Source organism: Tenrec ecaudatus, chromosome 17, assembly GCF_050624435.1.
Source record: "Tenrec ecaudatus isolate mTenEca1 chromosome 17, mTenEca1.hap1, whole genome shotgun sequence".
Lineage (NCBI taxonomy): Eukaryota > Metazoa > Chordata > Mammalia > Afrosoricida > Tenrecidae > Tenrec > Tenrec ecaudatus.
The window spans coordinates 28336393-28353537 of NC_134546.1; the positions used below are offsets into that span (position 1 = coordinate 28336393).

The 17145-nt window shown below is 49.7% G+C and overlaps 1 protein-coding gene across 1 annotated transcript in view; it reads left to right on the top strand.

Annotated features, from left to right (window-relative positions):
- VIT (vitrin) overlaps window positions 1–17145 on the top strand; it is a 78782-nt gene that overhangs the window by 35900 nt on the left and 25737 nt on the right. The window contains 3 exon segments of the mRNA XM_075536075.1: window positions 160–216; window positions 9195–9257; window positions 14971–15118. Of these exon segments, the coding sequence (XP_075392190.1) occupies window positions 160–216; window positions 9195–9257; window positions 14971–15118 (268 nt within the window).

A 17145-nucleotide genomic window follows, 5' to 3' on the forward strand; every position in this document is an offset into this window, starting at 1 on the left:
ACCCCCATCGCAACATCTCCTCTGGGAAAGTTCAGACCGCCCAAGGACGAAGCTTCACCTTGCTTCTGACCTTGGCAATGTCTTGCTAGATTGGATCATGGAAAGCATGAGAACAGTTAGACAAGCATTCGTGTTCTGACCAGTCAAATGTTCTTGCAGATCTCTGGTCCACAGCCCCCTTCAGAAGCAGCCCAAACAGCCCCCGTGCCAACGCAGGTAAGGACCTGAACTCACCTTTCCAGCTACCAGATGAAGCCTCGGCTTATTTGCGTGGGCTTTGTGTTTCCAAGTAGCCATCTGACTTGAAAGTGGACAGAAAGCATTAAGCCATTCAGGCCGAGCAAAGGACCTGCCCTTACAGAGTCCGACCTGTCTAGAAATGTGTAAGGAAAGTAGAGAAGGTGTTAAATAAGCAAAGCTTTCACTGAATCTCAATTCCTTAAGGTGAGTTTGTGGGGTAGAATTCCTAGGCATTCGTAACCAGGCTCTTAAAATCTGGAAAGGGATGCCACCCCTAGGGTTTGCCCTGGAGGAACCTGACTCGGAGAGGGGAGGAGAATGGTAGCAGGGCCGGGAACAGGCAGAGCTGGCTTTGCTGGGGAGAAATAGGCCCTCGCTCCTCCAGGAGCGCTCCTGACCTTCCCTGGCTCTCCTTTCCGGATTTCTCGAGAACCGGAAGTGCAGGGGGATGAAACAAATGTCCCTTCTCTGGAACATGGTCAAGGCCTGCAGACAGTAAAGGGCAAGCGTAAGCAGGGTTGGGCCTGCACCACACACTGTGCGGTGGGTCTGCCCCGTGCTCAGACTGCTGGTGGTGGTAGCTGCTATCGAGCCACTGCGGGTCAGGATGATGGGCTCTACGTGTGCTCATTGGCTGACTTTTCAGAAGTGCATCGCCAGCTCTTTATTCTTTCTTTTCTTTACATACATCCTTTTGTTGGGGGCTCTTACAGCCCTTATAACAATCCATACATTAATTGTATCAAGCACATTTATACATATGTTGCCATCATTGTTTCCAAAACATTTTTTTGACTCCGCAGTTAGGTTTATTACTCATTCTCATCATGGAACAACATGTGATCAATGTAATTCTATCTTGCTTAAATGTCATATTTCTTAGACTGGGGGCACAGTGGTTACACATTGGGCTGTGATCGGCACAGTCTGCAGTTCGAAACCACCAGCCTCCGATAAAGAGGGAGAAAGAGGAGGCTTTCCTCTCCCTTAAAGAGTTACAATTTCGGAAACCCACAGGGACAGCACTTGTGCCTTGTGCTACAGGGTCACATAAGGTAACTTATTCTGCCTTATGTTGTGAGTCGGCGTCAACTCAGTGGCAATGAGTTTGGATGTTTCCGAAACATTTTCTTTCTATTTGAGCCCTTGTTATCAGCTCCTCTTTTTTTTCTTCCTCCCCCACCCTCCACCCTCATGAATGCTTGATAAATTATAGATTATTATTATTTTCATATCTTACACCTTCCCCTGTCTCCCTTCACCCACGTTTCTGTTGATTGCCCTGCCTGGAAGGAAAGTATAAGTCAATCATTGCAATCAGTCCCCCTTTCTCTCTCTTCTCCCCCCATACTCCCCCTACCCTCATGGTATCACTACTATTACTGTTCCGGAGGGGTTTATCTGTCCTGGATTCCATGTGTCAAGAGATCTTATCTGTACCAGTGTACATGCTCTAGTCTAGCCAGGTTTGTAAGGTAGAACTGGGGTCATGATAGTGGGGTGGGGGTGGGGAGGAAGCATTAAAAAACTAAAGAAATGTATGTTTCATTGGTACCCTGGATGGCTCCATTCCTTGTGATCCTTCTGTGAGGGGATGTCCAATTGTTTACAGATTGTTTGTTGCTTGGGTCTTCTGATACCTGATTTGTCAACACCTCATGATCATAGAGGCTGGTGTGCTTCTTCTATGTGGGCTTCGTTGCTTCCCTGCTAGTTGACTGCTTGATAAGTGGACTGTTTAACTTCAATCCTTTAAAACCCTAGATGCTATATCTTCTCATAGCTGGGTACTATCCCTTTTTCCTCACCACATTTGCTTATGCACCCATTTTGACTTCAGCAATCTTGTCGGGAAAGTGAGCATCACAGAATGCCAGGTTATTAGAACAAAATGTTCTTGTGTTGAGGGAGGACTTGAGTAGAGGCCTAGTGTCTGTCTGCTACCTTGATACCGTGTTAGTCTGTGTAGACTAGAGAAACAAATTCATAGACACTCATATGTGTATAATAAAGAGCTGTATATAAGGAGTAATTGTACATTAAGAAAACATCTCAGCCCAGTCCAGATCAAGTCCATAAATCAGACCTATATGTCTGATACCAATCTGTAAAGTCCTCTTCAGACTCACACAACATATGTTATGACGCCAAATGCAGGAAGATCACTGTCCAGTGGGTGGGAAGTCTTGTGGATCCAGTGGAGTTGTAAGCGTCTCAGCACTGGCAGGGGTCTTTATGTGGCTGCTCCAGCTCAGGGAACTAGCGTAGTTCCATGTGTCTCGTCAGTAGAGAGTCTCTCAGGGAGTGAATGTGTGTTCTGCCTCCAACGAGCTATTTTATCTCCTTAGCACCTCCAAATGAGGTCATCAAGCTGCAACCTGATTGACAGGTTAAACTCTACTCCTTCACTCTTAGGTCTCAAATTGACAATAGATCATGTAACTATCATGATACTTAACATATATGTACATAGACTTATATCCCTCTTGTTATAAATTAATATATTTACATATATACATGCCCATATTTATACTTCTATAAATGCCTTTTGCCTCCTAGTTCTTTCCTCTTTTTCCACTATCATGTTTGACCTTTATTTGTCTCTGAGTAACTCCTGTAGGCCATATTGCACTTGATCAAACCCCAAGGAGTCAAGGAGTTCTGGGTTTCTCCCTACTGATGAATGCTCATCTGATCTCCTTGTGGTTAAAGACTCCTAGATCTTCCTAAAACCAAACACCAATTTAGCGCAACTGGTCAAAAATGTCTGCCCTGAATGCTGCGCTATTTTAAGGACTATCTATCTGGTAGCAAAATGACTAAACATCGAGAGACTAGATACGAACCCTAGGGGTTTATATTAACGGGAAGGAGCAGCTCAGAAAGGGAGCGTTGAGAATGAGTGTACATCTCGAAGGAGGCAATCAGTAGCACTAAACTGTAGGAGTAGCAAGGGAGGATGAACTGGTGTGTGCTTGTCTGTATATATTCTCAAAAATAAGAACAGAATGATTGTTTTAAGAATTTAATGGGACAAAAGAAAGAAAAATAGTGGGAATAACCAGGGGTAGGAACTACCAAAGACGAACAGACCAATAAAGAGAGTCAAGGCAGACAGACATTTGATCCTGAATCTAGGCTGTTCTCTGTCCTTGTTTGGAATGAATTAGGTGCAAGTCAAAGGTAGTTGGTATTTTAATTCTCTGGGTTCTTTGTGGACACACTTTAAACAAATGAACAATGTATTGTCTTGATGCATATATTAAGAACGTTTAAAGTCTACACATAGGCAAAAAATAAAGAATCAACAATGGCAACACAAGAGAAAAAAATCCCTAGACATCAGGTTCTGTTTGCTTTGACACTAGATCTGGGGCAGGAGCTCCGTGGGGTCCCCTGGACCGGCCTAGCAGCTTCCACTCTCTTCCCAGGTGCATGTGTGCCAATGGACATGCTGTTGTCCCAGACAAAAGCGCTTACACCTCAGAAGTCGGTCAGGGCATGGGCTCTGGGGTCATCTGAGACCTCAGCAGGCCCATGGGACGACTCAAATGGCCAAGCAATGGACACTGTCTCCTTTCGTCCCCTCGGCCAGCCTTTCTGCCTCCTCTGCAAGCCCCCAAAGTGGACCCAACCACAGGGAGACCAGCTGATTGCCAAGGAAAACCTGAACTAGGGTCACTGTCCTCAGGAAGCAAAGTAAGAGAAGAAAGCAACTTGCTGGCTGCATGTAAATCCGCTGACCCTACGTACCATATTTTTACATAAAGAACACATGCACTGCACGGCTCTTTTACAAACCATGCAACCCCTCGCGTGCACTATGTGTGATATATGTGTGCATACGTGTTATTAACATGGGCATATTATATGGGAACATTTGGTCATCCCTTCAGGAATCCAGAGTCAAGATTCCTTGTGAGCTGCTTTCCAGAACTTTCTGGTGTGATGTCAGCTCAGATGCTTAAGGGACCACTGCCACTCAGGGCAGCTTGAGAGGCTCCTGCCTGAGAGGCCGGCACATCCACCTTGCCCATCACAGGCTCACTCACGTCTGGCATCAAGTGCAGATACCCAGCATCCCACACAAGTCAGGCACGACGAAGGAGCTGAGGCGTGTGGCAGCAACAAGGAAAATCGCCTGATCTCGGGTCCTGTTGGTTACTGCCTGACAACCTAGGTTTGTTACTAGGTTGTATTCAGCATTTAGTGACATTGCCCTTCTTTCTAGCCGTAACCATACCTCTGGGAGTCTTCGTTTCTTCTCCATGATCCTAAGGACTATCCCCTGTCTTGTTCACCCAGACAGGCGCTCCCAGCACTTTCTAAATCCTACCCACTTCTGCTGCTCCCGTCCCCTCCTCCCTCATTGCTGCTCCTCCTGTAAAGATGTACAGTCACTTCTGCAACGCTGAGTGCCTCCGGCCCTCCCCATCCACTCTCACAGCGCCTTCGTCTTGGGAGGACTCTCCTAGCCAGACGGTGCTAAACTTAGACTAGTCATGGGGTGTGCAGACATCCACCGATTATCCAGTCATCACCAGTTGATGCCAACTCTGGGTGAGCTCATGCATGCGAGCGAAACTACTCCATGGGGCGTTCAGGGCGATGACAATCTCAGAAGCAGATCAACAGGCCTTTGTGTTGGTGAACTTCTGGGTGAGGACTGAGCCATATGTCCCACCCAGGGATTTTGGTTGGCTCTGGATATAGATACAAGAGAAGAGCTCCTAGAGATGGCAGAAAGCCAATGTTCACCCTGTGTAAAGGACTAAAGGCAAATAGGACCATTAGAAAATCTTAGATATGGTTCAAAGAGTTCCCACGTCGATGGATGGGGCCATCGACTGGTGGTTATATATATATATATATATGTGTGTGTGTTTAAAATATCAGGAAAGTCACCAATTCCTCACCTATAACATTATCAGACCATAGACTTGCAAAGGGTTGTGTAAATTCTCATCTATTTAATCTCTTATGTCTAACACTATAGCTGGTAAGTTTGTCTGGTAAGGAATTTCCCAAAGCCTTCATTTTGTCCATCGTGCAAATGGGTAATGCCCTTAGCTGCTAACCAAAAGGTTGGAGATTCAAGTCCATCCAGAAGGGGGATTGGGAAAAGGGAGGCGATCTAAGACCCCCAACTCAGCAATGGAAAAGCCTATGGAGCATGGTTTACTTTGAGACATGTAGGTGGGAGAGAAACAGAGTTGGCTCAACAGCACTCATTTCCACTTGGTAGACAACATCACTAGACTTACTCATCTAGAACTTCAACCCACTATACCCAAATTGTCCACACTAGTGGTCCTGATTCTGTCCATAAGGCTTTCCATGGCTAATTCCTCAGAGTGGACAACCTATTCCTTCTGTGTAATCTCTTCTTAATCTGGAAACTCTGCCCAAACCCGACCCTTCTGGCATCTGAAATACCAGTGACATAACTTCCAGCATCTCAGCAACACACAAGCCACCACAGTATGACAAAATGACAGACAAGTGGTGCTGGACGTTGTGTGGTTCTCGTGTACAGAGGTTAGCTATGAGTCAGAACTGACTCTAGGATACTTAGCAACAACAACACAGTGGTCCCGATGCCCTGCACTGGGGATCTCTGTTGCACAAGGCCTCTTTGAAGCATGAAAGAGAAAGGTCACTTTGAAGACCAAGGGCACCTAGACCAAGCCATGGCATTTTCAATTGCCTCTGATGCGTGGGGAAGTGGGACATTGAATATAAAAGACTGAAGTCATATCCATTCATTTGCATCGTGGTACTGATAAAGGATACTAAAAATACTTCTTTGGGGACTTCCAAAAAAATAAACAAGTATGGCTTGGAAGAGGTCAAGTCAGAATTCTCCTTCGAAGTGAAGGTGGTGAGACTGCCTCACCTACTTTGGACAGAAGATGTCCCTAGAAAGGGACACCTTGCTTGGGAAAGTAGAGGGGCAGTGGAAAAGAGGAAGATCCTCCACAAGGCAGCCTGACACAGAGGCTGCTCAGATATAACAATTGTGAGGATGGCATAAGACCGGGTAGTGCTACATTCTGTCATACATAGGGTCGCTATGAGTCAGGACAGACTTGCCGTCACCTAACACCAACAGTGGTCCTCAGGAGGCCTGGGGGTGCAAGGTCAATGGTTCAAACCCACTTGCCGTGCCTTGAGAAAAAGAAGGAGGCTGTCTGCTTTCATGAAGATTTAGTCTTGAAAATCCTAAACATCAGTTCTACTCTGTCCTATAGCATCGCTTTGGGTCCTACTGAACTCAATGGCAATGGATTTGGGTTTGGGGTTTTTGTTTAGTGGTTCTTAGAGTGTCTTCCCAGGCCTCTTTTCGGACTGCCTCTCAGTCTTATCCACATCTCAAACTCACTGCCATCCAGTCCAGTCCGACTCATAGAGACCCTTACAGGACACAGTAAATCTGCCCCTGTGGGTTTCTGAGACAGTAGCTCTTACAGGAGTTGAAAGTTTCATCTTTCTCCCATCTTTCAAACTGCTGACCTTGTGGTTAGCCTGGGGCCAGATAAGTAGCCCACTACACCACCAGGGCTCCTTTCCCAGAGCTTGTCTGCCAGGGTCTGAGGTTCACCTCGGTCACACCCTCTGCACAGGTTTCTTGGCGTCAGTCTCTTCATCTGTACCATGAGCTCCTCGTGGCATCTACCTCGCAGGGTCAATGGCATAGTACTTGCTTGACCCAGAGTACGTTCTCAGTGACCGTTGGTGGTTCTGCTTTTTTTGCCATGGAAATTGTTCAGAACCAGCATTTCTTTTGACCCTCATCTCTGTGAAATGGCCAAGCAAGGATAATCACAAAGTAATTCGACTTTCTTTTTGCAGCATGTCTCATACTTTAGCATGTCTCATGGTGTTGTTGGGTAAGCATCGGGCTGCTAACCACAAGATCAGTGGTTCAAACCCACCAGCCGCTCTGCAGAAAGAAGACATAGCTACCTGCTCCTGTAAAGATGTGTAGCTTCAGAAACCCTGTGTAGGGTCGGTATGAGTAAGAAATCCACCGAGCCAGGGCACGGTTTGATTTGGGATCTACATTTTGAGAGGATTGTATAGACATTTGTTTCATTGGGGCTTCCTGGGATACTGAGGCAAAGTAGAGAGCACCGTGATGATCTATCTCAGTGTCACAGAGGGAAACACTGAGGGTCAGAGAAGGTGGGTGAGCCATCCTGGTCACCCAGCTGGAGATTAATAGACCCGGGACCAGTCTTCTGCCTTGTATGTATTTCCCCACACCACCCCATACTTCCCGACAATGGAATACAAGTGTTCTTGAATGTGCCCTTCCTATTACGACCAAGTCTAAGAAACACCAAGCCTCAACTGTGCACATATTTTCAACCTTGGCTTTTGGAGGAAAGTGATTAGGTCTGAGTGTGTCACACACAAAATGAAAGTGACACAAATAGAAGGACAGGAGGAAGAGGCTTGGAATTCCTGGATGTCAGGTCCTCGTTTCTTTTCGACTGAAGTATCAGAGCATCCAGGATTCCAGTTCTTCCGAACACTCCAGGGTGCTGAAACCCCAGGGTACAAACAGAGTGATGACCCCACCCCACCCCACCCTATCCCCACCCCTGCCAGCATGTCATTTGTTTAGGGTACAGAGCAATGTGCACAGCTTGACCAGTAAGTAGCAATCAAGTCATAAGGCTAAAAACACAAGATGCTTACACACATAAATCACAAATATTTTGCACTCAGGGACCAGCTTGCCCACACTGCTAACATTGTTCACAGAGAAATTGAGATCCACTAGCGGGTGGGCACGTGACGCACCCCAGACAATGCAAATGATTAATGCCTGAGCCAGACTAAACTCAAATCTCACCATTAATCTGAATGTGCAAGAGCAAGATTGTCTTTTTCTCCCCAAGAGCCGCGCATCTTAATCATGTGATGAAGAATATGTTAATTTTGGAAGCCAGCAAAGCTGATAGCCTTTGAGAAATGAGCATCGTTCATGCCCTGGGTCCTCTGAGCATAATGAAGAATCAAGACGGAAACTCAGGGCCCTTGTGATGTCCTTAGGACTCGTTGAAACATTTTCGTGCTAAATCTGAGTTCTCCCAGCCATGATGTCCCTAAAAGGATCGGGGATTTTGAATAGGAGGTGCTCCCTCTCTCCCACCCCTTGAAGATCATCAGCACTAGTTTCTTGTGATGATCTTAAACAGGTCGCTGCAAACAGGCTCCCGGTCGCCAGAGGTTTTTATTTATTGGCTTTTATTTCTTCCGATGGCAATGTTGTGGTGCCAATTCCCGCTGTGAGTGGCCTTAAAGAGACCCCCAAAGCTGGGATTCGACTCACACGAACAGCCTCTCTAAACACGAAGCCTTCATTCCTCGTTTCCTCTTGTCCTGGCGGGGGGCGAAGGACAGTGGCATTGGAGTTTGAGACTCTGGTGTTTGACTTACTTGGACTGCCCTCTTCCCCTCCATTCTACGCCCAGCCCCCAGCATCTGGTCTTCCTCCTCGTGGCCCACCCTGGCTCACTGACTTGGTCATCAGAGAGTTGGCTGTGAAGCTGCCTGTGCGGGCCACGGTGATGATTTATATGCGTGAGACAGGATTGCCTGACCCCAAGGTGTTCTAAGTTGTGCAGAGGGATCCTTGACAGTGGCAACGTGTATAATCTTCTCAGATAAGTAAACTGCAGCCCAAATAAGATAAGCCAATGGGGCCGAACGGGTTTTCTCCCACTCTGCCAGTCATACCCAGAGGGGTACTGTGTCTTTTGTAGGCTGACAGTAAATAGTCATGTCCGTGTCTTTTTCTGAGGAGGGGAGCAGTGTGCAGGAGTGGCCGGTTACTCTGGGAGGCAAAGCTGAGCTGGGTGTGAGTCCGCATGTCCCTTCCCCTCAGGCTCAGGCCAGATACTTCCCGTGCTTGTGAGTCACCCAAGTCTTACTGCTCTCCCCAGGATTCGTCCCAAAGGAAGAATCAAGCACACAGACCGTGGAGCCACTACCCCAGGGAGAGCCAAGTAAGTTCCCTGAAAACCAGAACCAGGGTGACTCTGACCTCCGTTCCATCCACCCTCACATCCTACCCAAGCCCACCGCTCTACTACATAGATCTATTGCTCTTTTCTCGGTCACCTTGTTCTAAGGGGAAAGGGACACTTTTGATGTGTGTGTGTGTGTGTGTGTGTGTGTGTGTCCGATTCATAAAACATCACTACAGCTGAAAGTGAAGGGGAACCGATGCATGCATGGATGAGATGACAGTCTTCCCTACAGGTGACACCGCGACAACAGAAAACAAGAATCCTCCAACACCAGGACAAACGGACAAAATATTGACCTTTTCAAAGATTCCATGTGACTCGGACCCTCAATCAATACCCCCGGAACCAGCACTCAGAGCTCCGACGAGGTACCAGTGGGGATGTCTGCGGCACAAGCTCTTCGCAGAGTGGTCAAGAGCAAAGATGCCACTTTGTAGACCGGGGTAGGGAATCACCTCATGTACATGGCAAAAGCGCGTGCCTTTGAATTAGGGGGCTGGCAAAGAACATTCAGTACACCACAGGCTTCCCGAACGACTAGCAAATCTCTTGTCAGAAGTACAGGAAAAACTCGCCCAAGAAGCAAGAACCCTGAACCTTTATTTTACCTGCTAGGGACATGTTCTGAGGAGGCGCCGGGCCCCGAAGAAGGACATCCAACCTCAGAGAGGGTCGGTGAGATGAAATGTATTGACCCACAGTGACCGCAACAATGGACTCCATTGTCAGGGTGGCCCAGGACCAACAGGGTTTCCTTCCCGGGTCCATGTCGTCGCTCCGAGTCAGAATCACCTCGACGGCCCGTAACAACGCCAGGGCAGAGCACGAGGCAGCAGGAGACAATGCGGGAAGACACGTAGGGGCAGGCACAGTGCTCAGTAAGAAAGGACGGTCACCAGCGCCAGGGTGTGAAATAGGACATGGAGAGAAATGGGGCCGATTCAAGCGACCTGGAGAAGAAAGGCTTGCAGGCTGGAGAGGAGGGTGAAAGCCGGGACCAGGTGAAGATCCTCGAGCATGGGGGCGCTCGTATTGGGAAGCAGCCTGGGCCCACAGAGCCCGTGGCTGTCTGGCAGCTCTCGTCCGGCATCGCCATCTAACTGCTGGGCGCTGTCCCGGGGTGACTTGTGCACCCAGGAAGACCTATTCCGTCGTCAGGCTGTCGCTATGAATGTGGCTAGATTTGGAAAGCGTGTCTTTGCAGAGACAAAGAGCTCAGTCAGCGTGCGGTCGGACTGGAGTTAGGGAGCCCTTCTGAGCGCTGCTGGCATCTGGATAAGAAGAGGAGAATAAACAGAAAGAGACGCAGGCGGAAGAGTCTCAAGTGAAGATGAGGCCGGGATTGGAGGGAGGCGGCCACAGGACGAGAGCTGTCCGGACGACAAAATAGAAGCGGTAAGAAAGCCTGTCCCCTAGCACTTTCAGAACGGACGTGGCCCTGTTGACACCGAGTCCAGACTTTCAGCTTCCTGGACGGTGAGAGAAGCCGCCTCGCTGGTTCTAAGCCCCCTTGTTGTTCTTGTTGGTAGGTGTCATCAAGTCCGATTCTACCCCCAGCGACCCCAAGCACAGCACCCCAAAACACAGCCTGGCCCTGCGCCTCTTCACAACGATTCTGTTGCTTGAGCCCATGGCTGCCTCCCCTGTGTCAGTCCATCACATTTAGGGTCTTCCTTCTTCCCGCTGCCCCTCCACTCTGCCGAGCACGATGTCCTTCTCCAGGGACTGGTCTCTCCTGACAACACGTCCAAAGTCTGTGAGATGAAGTCTCAGCCTCCTTGCCTCTAAGGAGCACTCTGGCCGTACTTTTTCCAAGACAGGGTTGTTTGTCCTTTGGGCCGTCCCTGGCAGTTAGAGTATTCTTTGCCAGCACCACAATTCAAACGTCTGGATTCTTCTCAGGTCGTCCTTGTTTGTCTCACTGGTTCCACAGCTCTGGGAAACGGATTCAGTTGTCCACTCAGTAGGGAAAGCCCCGCTGGAAATGGAGAGCTGAGACACAGTGTGATACAAGTGGACCGTGAGACCATGGAAAGGGAAGATAGGCAGGTAGTAGAAACTCAAAACCTCATTCCCATTGAATTGATGCCGACTCGCAGCCACCCTCTAGAACTGGGTTAGAACTGCCCCTGTGGGTTTCCGAGACTGTAACTCTTGGCAGAAGTAGAAAGTAATCCCAGAGGAAGAAGACAGAGGCCTGGAGCCTGAAGAATGTCAACACTAGGTAGGTGGGACAAATGATCCTGGAAGACACCATAAAAGAGGGTTCAGAGAAAACTAGGAAAACCAGAAAGGTGCCGGTCCCCACGAGCTCAGGGGAAGTACTCACAGACACCCCCAGAAGTCACTACAAGTCAGCCGACAACGGGCTGTTAGCCTCCACCCTGCTGCCTGTGAGAGTCCCCGGAAGAGTTTTTTTTAATTAGAAATGCCTAATTTCTGCCATCCTATACACAAGGTTTTCGGAAGCTGCTTCTTCCAAAGTGGGCAGGCAATTCCTTCTTTGTAGTAGTCAGTTCTTAGGCTGGAAGCTCCACTGAAACCTGTTCACAGTGGCTGACCCTGCCGGCATGTGAAATACCAGTGGCACTGCTTCCAGCATCAGAACAACACACAAACACACAAGCCACCACCGTACAACCTGACAGCCAGAATTGTGGTGCTGGTGTACAGGATTGAAAGTACGTGGACTGACTGCTAAAAGGACAAACAGATCTGTCTCGGAAGAAGTACGGCCAGAGGGCTCCTTAGAGGCCAGGAGGGTGCACGTTTGTCTTACAGTGAGACCAGATCTGACACACTCAGACATGTTGTCAGAGAGGCCCATCCCTGAGGGAGGAGTTTGATAAAGTAGAGGGGCAGTGAACAGAGGGAGGCTCCCAACGAGATGGGTGGACAATGTGGCTGCACCCAAGGGCCCCAGCATAGGAATAGTTGTGAGGACGGCGCAGGACGTGCCGTGTGTCTGTTGTCCCTGCGGTCGCTGTGGGTCAGACAGGACTCGATGACCCCAAACGACCACAGTTGTTTGCACCACGCACCTGCTGAGTTACTCAGACCTTGCTCTCCCGAGTCTGAAGTACGGGAGGACCGTGGGCTTCCCCTGGGAGCTTGGTAGAAAGGAAGCTCCCAGGCCCCAACCCCAAGCTGGTGAATCCAGGCAGGCACTGCAAAGGGCTGCCCAGGAGGTGCACAGGGCAGGCACGCCGCCCTCTTGGTTAAAGCTGCTTAAGGGACTGGGCTGGGTGGGAGTGTCTGAGAAATTAGCAGGGCCTACAGTGCTGGCTGGTAGTGCCGGGCCGCCCTGCGCTGATGTCTGGAATTGGCCCAGGTTACAGAAAACAAAGCCATTGAGACACGTGGTAGATCGATTGCTGTTGCCCTTCACCTTACCCTTTCTCCCTCATCTTCTATCCTCTGCCCTCTGTGACCTGAAAACACAGCTCCTGCGGAACGTATGCAACGTAGCTCAGTTCAGTGGGGGGGAGGGGGCTGCTGGCTTCAGATCTGCGTGTTTGCCCCTCAGTGGCCCCTCCCCAGACCGTGATTGTCAATGCATTCTGAGAAAAAGGGACAGGTGGGGTGGGTGGTGGGAGCCCCAGCGACCCCCACACCAGCCACCAGCCTAGGAAGAAAAGCGAGCTCAGCAATTGGAGGAAGGCCTCACTGTCTTAAAAGCTAACCACGAAATGAACGCCTGGATCCTAAACACAGTTCAAGAAACACGGGAAAAAGACGCTGCCTGTGAGGACCCAAGCAGAAGCAACAACATCCCTACCTTTTCTTTTTTGTTTCCCCAATCCCCTTTGGCCTTTACCCTAATTAACATTGTTCTTTAGCAAAAAGTTGTTTTCCTTTTTAAAGGCGACATCTGGAGGGCAAGCCCCTCTGCAGCGGTGCCCCTCGAACTTCCACGCGCACAGCCTCGCCCTCACCTGGATCTTGTTCAAACGCAGCTCGGGTTCTGTAGGTCTGGGTGGAGGGGCCGTCGACCTGGCTGGTCCACCTGGGCCGGGCGGCGGCTAGCCTCGAAGAGCACCACTGCCACCTGCCGGGCACAACTGACACGGCAAGCCGGGCCTGGGACCCAGTGCGTGTGCCCCTGGAGGACCACCTGGCGGAGTCAGCCCTCTGCGGAGATGCCCGCACCACAGCCGCAGCAGCGCCGGCGGCTTCTCTTCCCCTTTGTCTTTCCGTGGCATCTTCACAGTGCCCTTCCGGATTTTATTGGCTTCGTTCACTCCCCAGCTCGGATCCGGGAAGGGGGAGGTCGGTGGGGGCTTAGAATTAGAAGCTTGCAAGATCTGCTGATGAGCGCAGTTAGAAACACGTGTCCTGAGTGCGGCGGGAGGGGAGGGGGAGCGGCCAGGTGCTCCATCTCCCAGGGGCTGCAAAGCCGCTCCCTCACCTTTGCCAGGCAGTAAAGCACCTTCTCAGGTGGGACTCGTCTCTTGAATTGACCGATTCTGCGGTATTTCTTATCAATAAGTAATTCTCAGCAAGTCTCTGGCCTAAAACCTGGTGAACACGTGTCCATCTCTTGCTTTTGTTTATTAAAGGAAAAAAACAAAAATCACCCCTTCCTAAGGAGGCCTGCTCCTCTTGAGAATGGGTCAACTCAAATTGCACATGTGCAATGCCTGCGGGTGAGGAAAAGGGGGGGGGCGGGGCAAGGGGCAACCTGGTGACAGGGTAGGAGATCCAGGCTTGTCTGGTGCTTGTCCCCCCACTCCCTGAGGGTTGTGAGAGCCACCTGCCTCTTTTTTTACCCCAGCCCCCAAATTTCTAACTTGGCTCTCTCTTCTTTTTCCTCCAAACAATACCATTTTGAAATGTTTGCCTCTCAAGTGGAAACTGTTAAATAATTCATTGTCTTAGGTCTTGTGAATCAAACAGATGGACGGCTTACGAAAAGAGCGCCTTCTGATCAATGTTGAATAATCCGTTTGCTCTTACACGGAGATGCCATGAGTTCAAGAAGCAGAAGCCATGAAAAGGCTTTCTCTTCCCACCATATTTCCTATTAGCCTTCAATGGGTTAACTATAATGTGCAACACTCTTCCTCCCCGCCCCCACTTCTACCATAACCAACACTTATTCCCCAAGAGCCAGAAACCCCTTAGAAGATGGGGCCAAGTGCTGCCGGTGGTACCAAATTCAAAAGAAAGACAGGGGGCGAGAGGGCGGAGGTCTAAGATAGTGCCAACCAACAGGTACTGACATCGTCTAAGCCATGTGTGGAGGGACTCCTTGTTTCCACACCAGGAAAAGGAGGAGGAAGATGCGCTCTCCTTGTGCAATTCCACCACTCGGCAGCACTAGCCTCAAAGACTCTTTGCTACCTCTGTCCAGATCCCGCATATTCCAAAGAAGGTGGCTCGCAAAAGGCCATAGAGCCAGTGTCTCTATCGTGGTGGTGTCACCCAGCCCTGAGTCCACACAGAGTCTAAGCCTGGGAACATGTTCTGACCTTCCCAAGCTTGACTGGGCCATGCTGCGCCCGGAACCTGTCCTTGTGGCTGATCCCGAGAATTCACACGCAGCCCAGGAAGCCAGTGCTAGCCCGAGACTCTGGGACCATCGGAATGCCAGTCGGGGGTGTGGGTGAAGACCCAAAAGCGCGCGTGAATGCCCCGAGGGATCCAATGGGAGTGAGTGAGACTAACGGCGCCCTTGTCCGTCCCTCAGGCTGCAAGGTTGACTTGTCGTTTGTTATCGATGGGAGTTCGCGCATTGGCAATCGCCGATTCCAGATCCAGAAGCAGTTCCTAGCTGCCGTGGCCCAGGCTCTGGACCTGGGCCCTGCCGGTCCGCTGATGGGTGTTGTTCAGTACGGGTAAGTGGTTCATCCCGAGAGACGTTGCTCCCTTGGTTCCGTCCCATAAGCAACAGACCACACACTCTAGAACACAGGTGGGTGTTCTTCCTTCATGCAGAGGAAACTGAAGCGAGCTAGATGCCCTTTGAGGCTTCCAGAGAGAACCCATGGCCAGCGAGAGAGTCAATGCTAACACTTATAGACCTTTATTTAAAAACTTTTAAAAATCTCATTGGATTGGTTCTGACCCATATGACCATACAGGTCAGAGTAGAACAGTCCCAGGGAATTCCCTAGGCTGTGCTCTTTCTGGGACCAAACGGCCCCATCGTTCTCTCTCAAAGCAACTGGCGAACTTGAAGGAAGCCCTGGCCTTTGGTTAGTGGCCAAGTGCCTAACCACTGCACGAGCAGGGAAAGGACAAGCCATTGAACACTTGTAGGCGTTTGCACCTGTGGTTGGTAGAGAGGGTAGTTATTTGCGTGGGCATCAGGAGAACTGGGTTCAAATCCTAGCCCTGAGTCTAACACATGCCATGGCCTTGGACCAGGCCTTGCCCTCTATGATCAACACTTTCTCATCTACAGACAGAGAAGATTCAACCCCCTTTTGACCCTGACTGTAAAAACGATAACAAGTGTTTGAGGGGCTGTCCCATTTATAGATGAAAGGCCTCAGACACCCAGGGGGCTCTCTGACCGTTTTCTTTGGAATCCACTCCCTCTGCCAAAAGACGGGAAGCTTCAGTTGGCCACATAGCCACAGGCCTCTGTGCGGGCACTGGAGGCGTTCGCCAGGCCATGGGCAAGACTGGATGGGGAACGGGGTGGCTTGACAAGCAGCTGTCTGTGCCACGGACTGTCTCAGTTCATTTATTATTTTGTTTCTGGAAATTGGGGTCTTGTGTTGACATCCAGTTTTAACCTTCTTTTCTCCTACTTGGAAGTTTGAATTGATCTTATTACAGATATTAATAGGTTTCTTCCCCAAATGGCTATACAGATATTGGCAGGTAATTCAGGCAGGTGCAGGGTTATGAACAAAATCCCTTGCTACCGGTATCTTGAGGAATTTGTAAGTAAAAGAGAAAAGACTTTGAAGGCAATTTAGAATTGTTCATATGTAGCCTTGGGTTAGCAATGTGCTGCTCACGAGCGGTTAACATAACACTGCCACCAAGTCAATGATGAGTCCTTAGTGGCCCCCTGGGGGTAACCGTTTACGGGAACAGAGAGTCCAGTCTTTCTCCCTCAGAGCTGCTGGTGGTTTCAAACTGCCAAACATGCAGCTCACAACTCAATGCATAACCACTACGCCACCAGGGCTGCCAGCACTCAGAGGGAGAAAGAGGTATCTTTCTACTCTTGCAGAGAGGTACCATCTTGGAACCCCACAGGGACAGTTCTACTCTGCCTAAAGGGCTCTCTAGGAGTTGGACACAGCCTGATGACAGTGAGGGGGGCGGGGGTATGGTGTTGTTTAAATACCAGAAAAGAAGCCTTGGGGTGCTGTTGGGTAAGCATGGGACTGCTCACCGCAAGGTGGAAGTTCAAATCCCCCGGCTGCTCCTCAGGAGAAAGAAGGCAGTTTGGAATGTGTGTCTCTCCTGCAGTCCTGTCAATGCTCCCACCTTGCGAACCAAGTTCCTGAACAGACGAGAATGACCCTGTGGGCTTGGCTGCGCTGTCGTCCACGGGAAACAGATGGCCAGACTTGCTCTCCACACGGCTGCCGGTTGAGCGTGAACCGCCATGTTTTAGGTTAGGAGTTGAGAGCAAACCGTTCACACCATCCAGGAAGCCCTGCTGGTGTGGTGGTTACACATTGGGCTGATAACCACAAGGTCAGCAGTTCAAAACCACCACTTTGCAGGAGGAAGACAGCCTTAGAAACCCACAAGAGAGAAGGAAAGAGCGAGAACGAAAGAAACCCACGAGGGCAGTTCTACCCTGTCCTATAGGGTCACTATGAATTGGAACTCGATGGCAGTGGGTATTTGAGTTGTCAAGAGAAATAAACATCAAAATAAATAAAAGGGGGTGTTT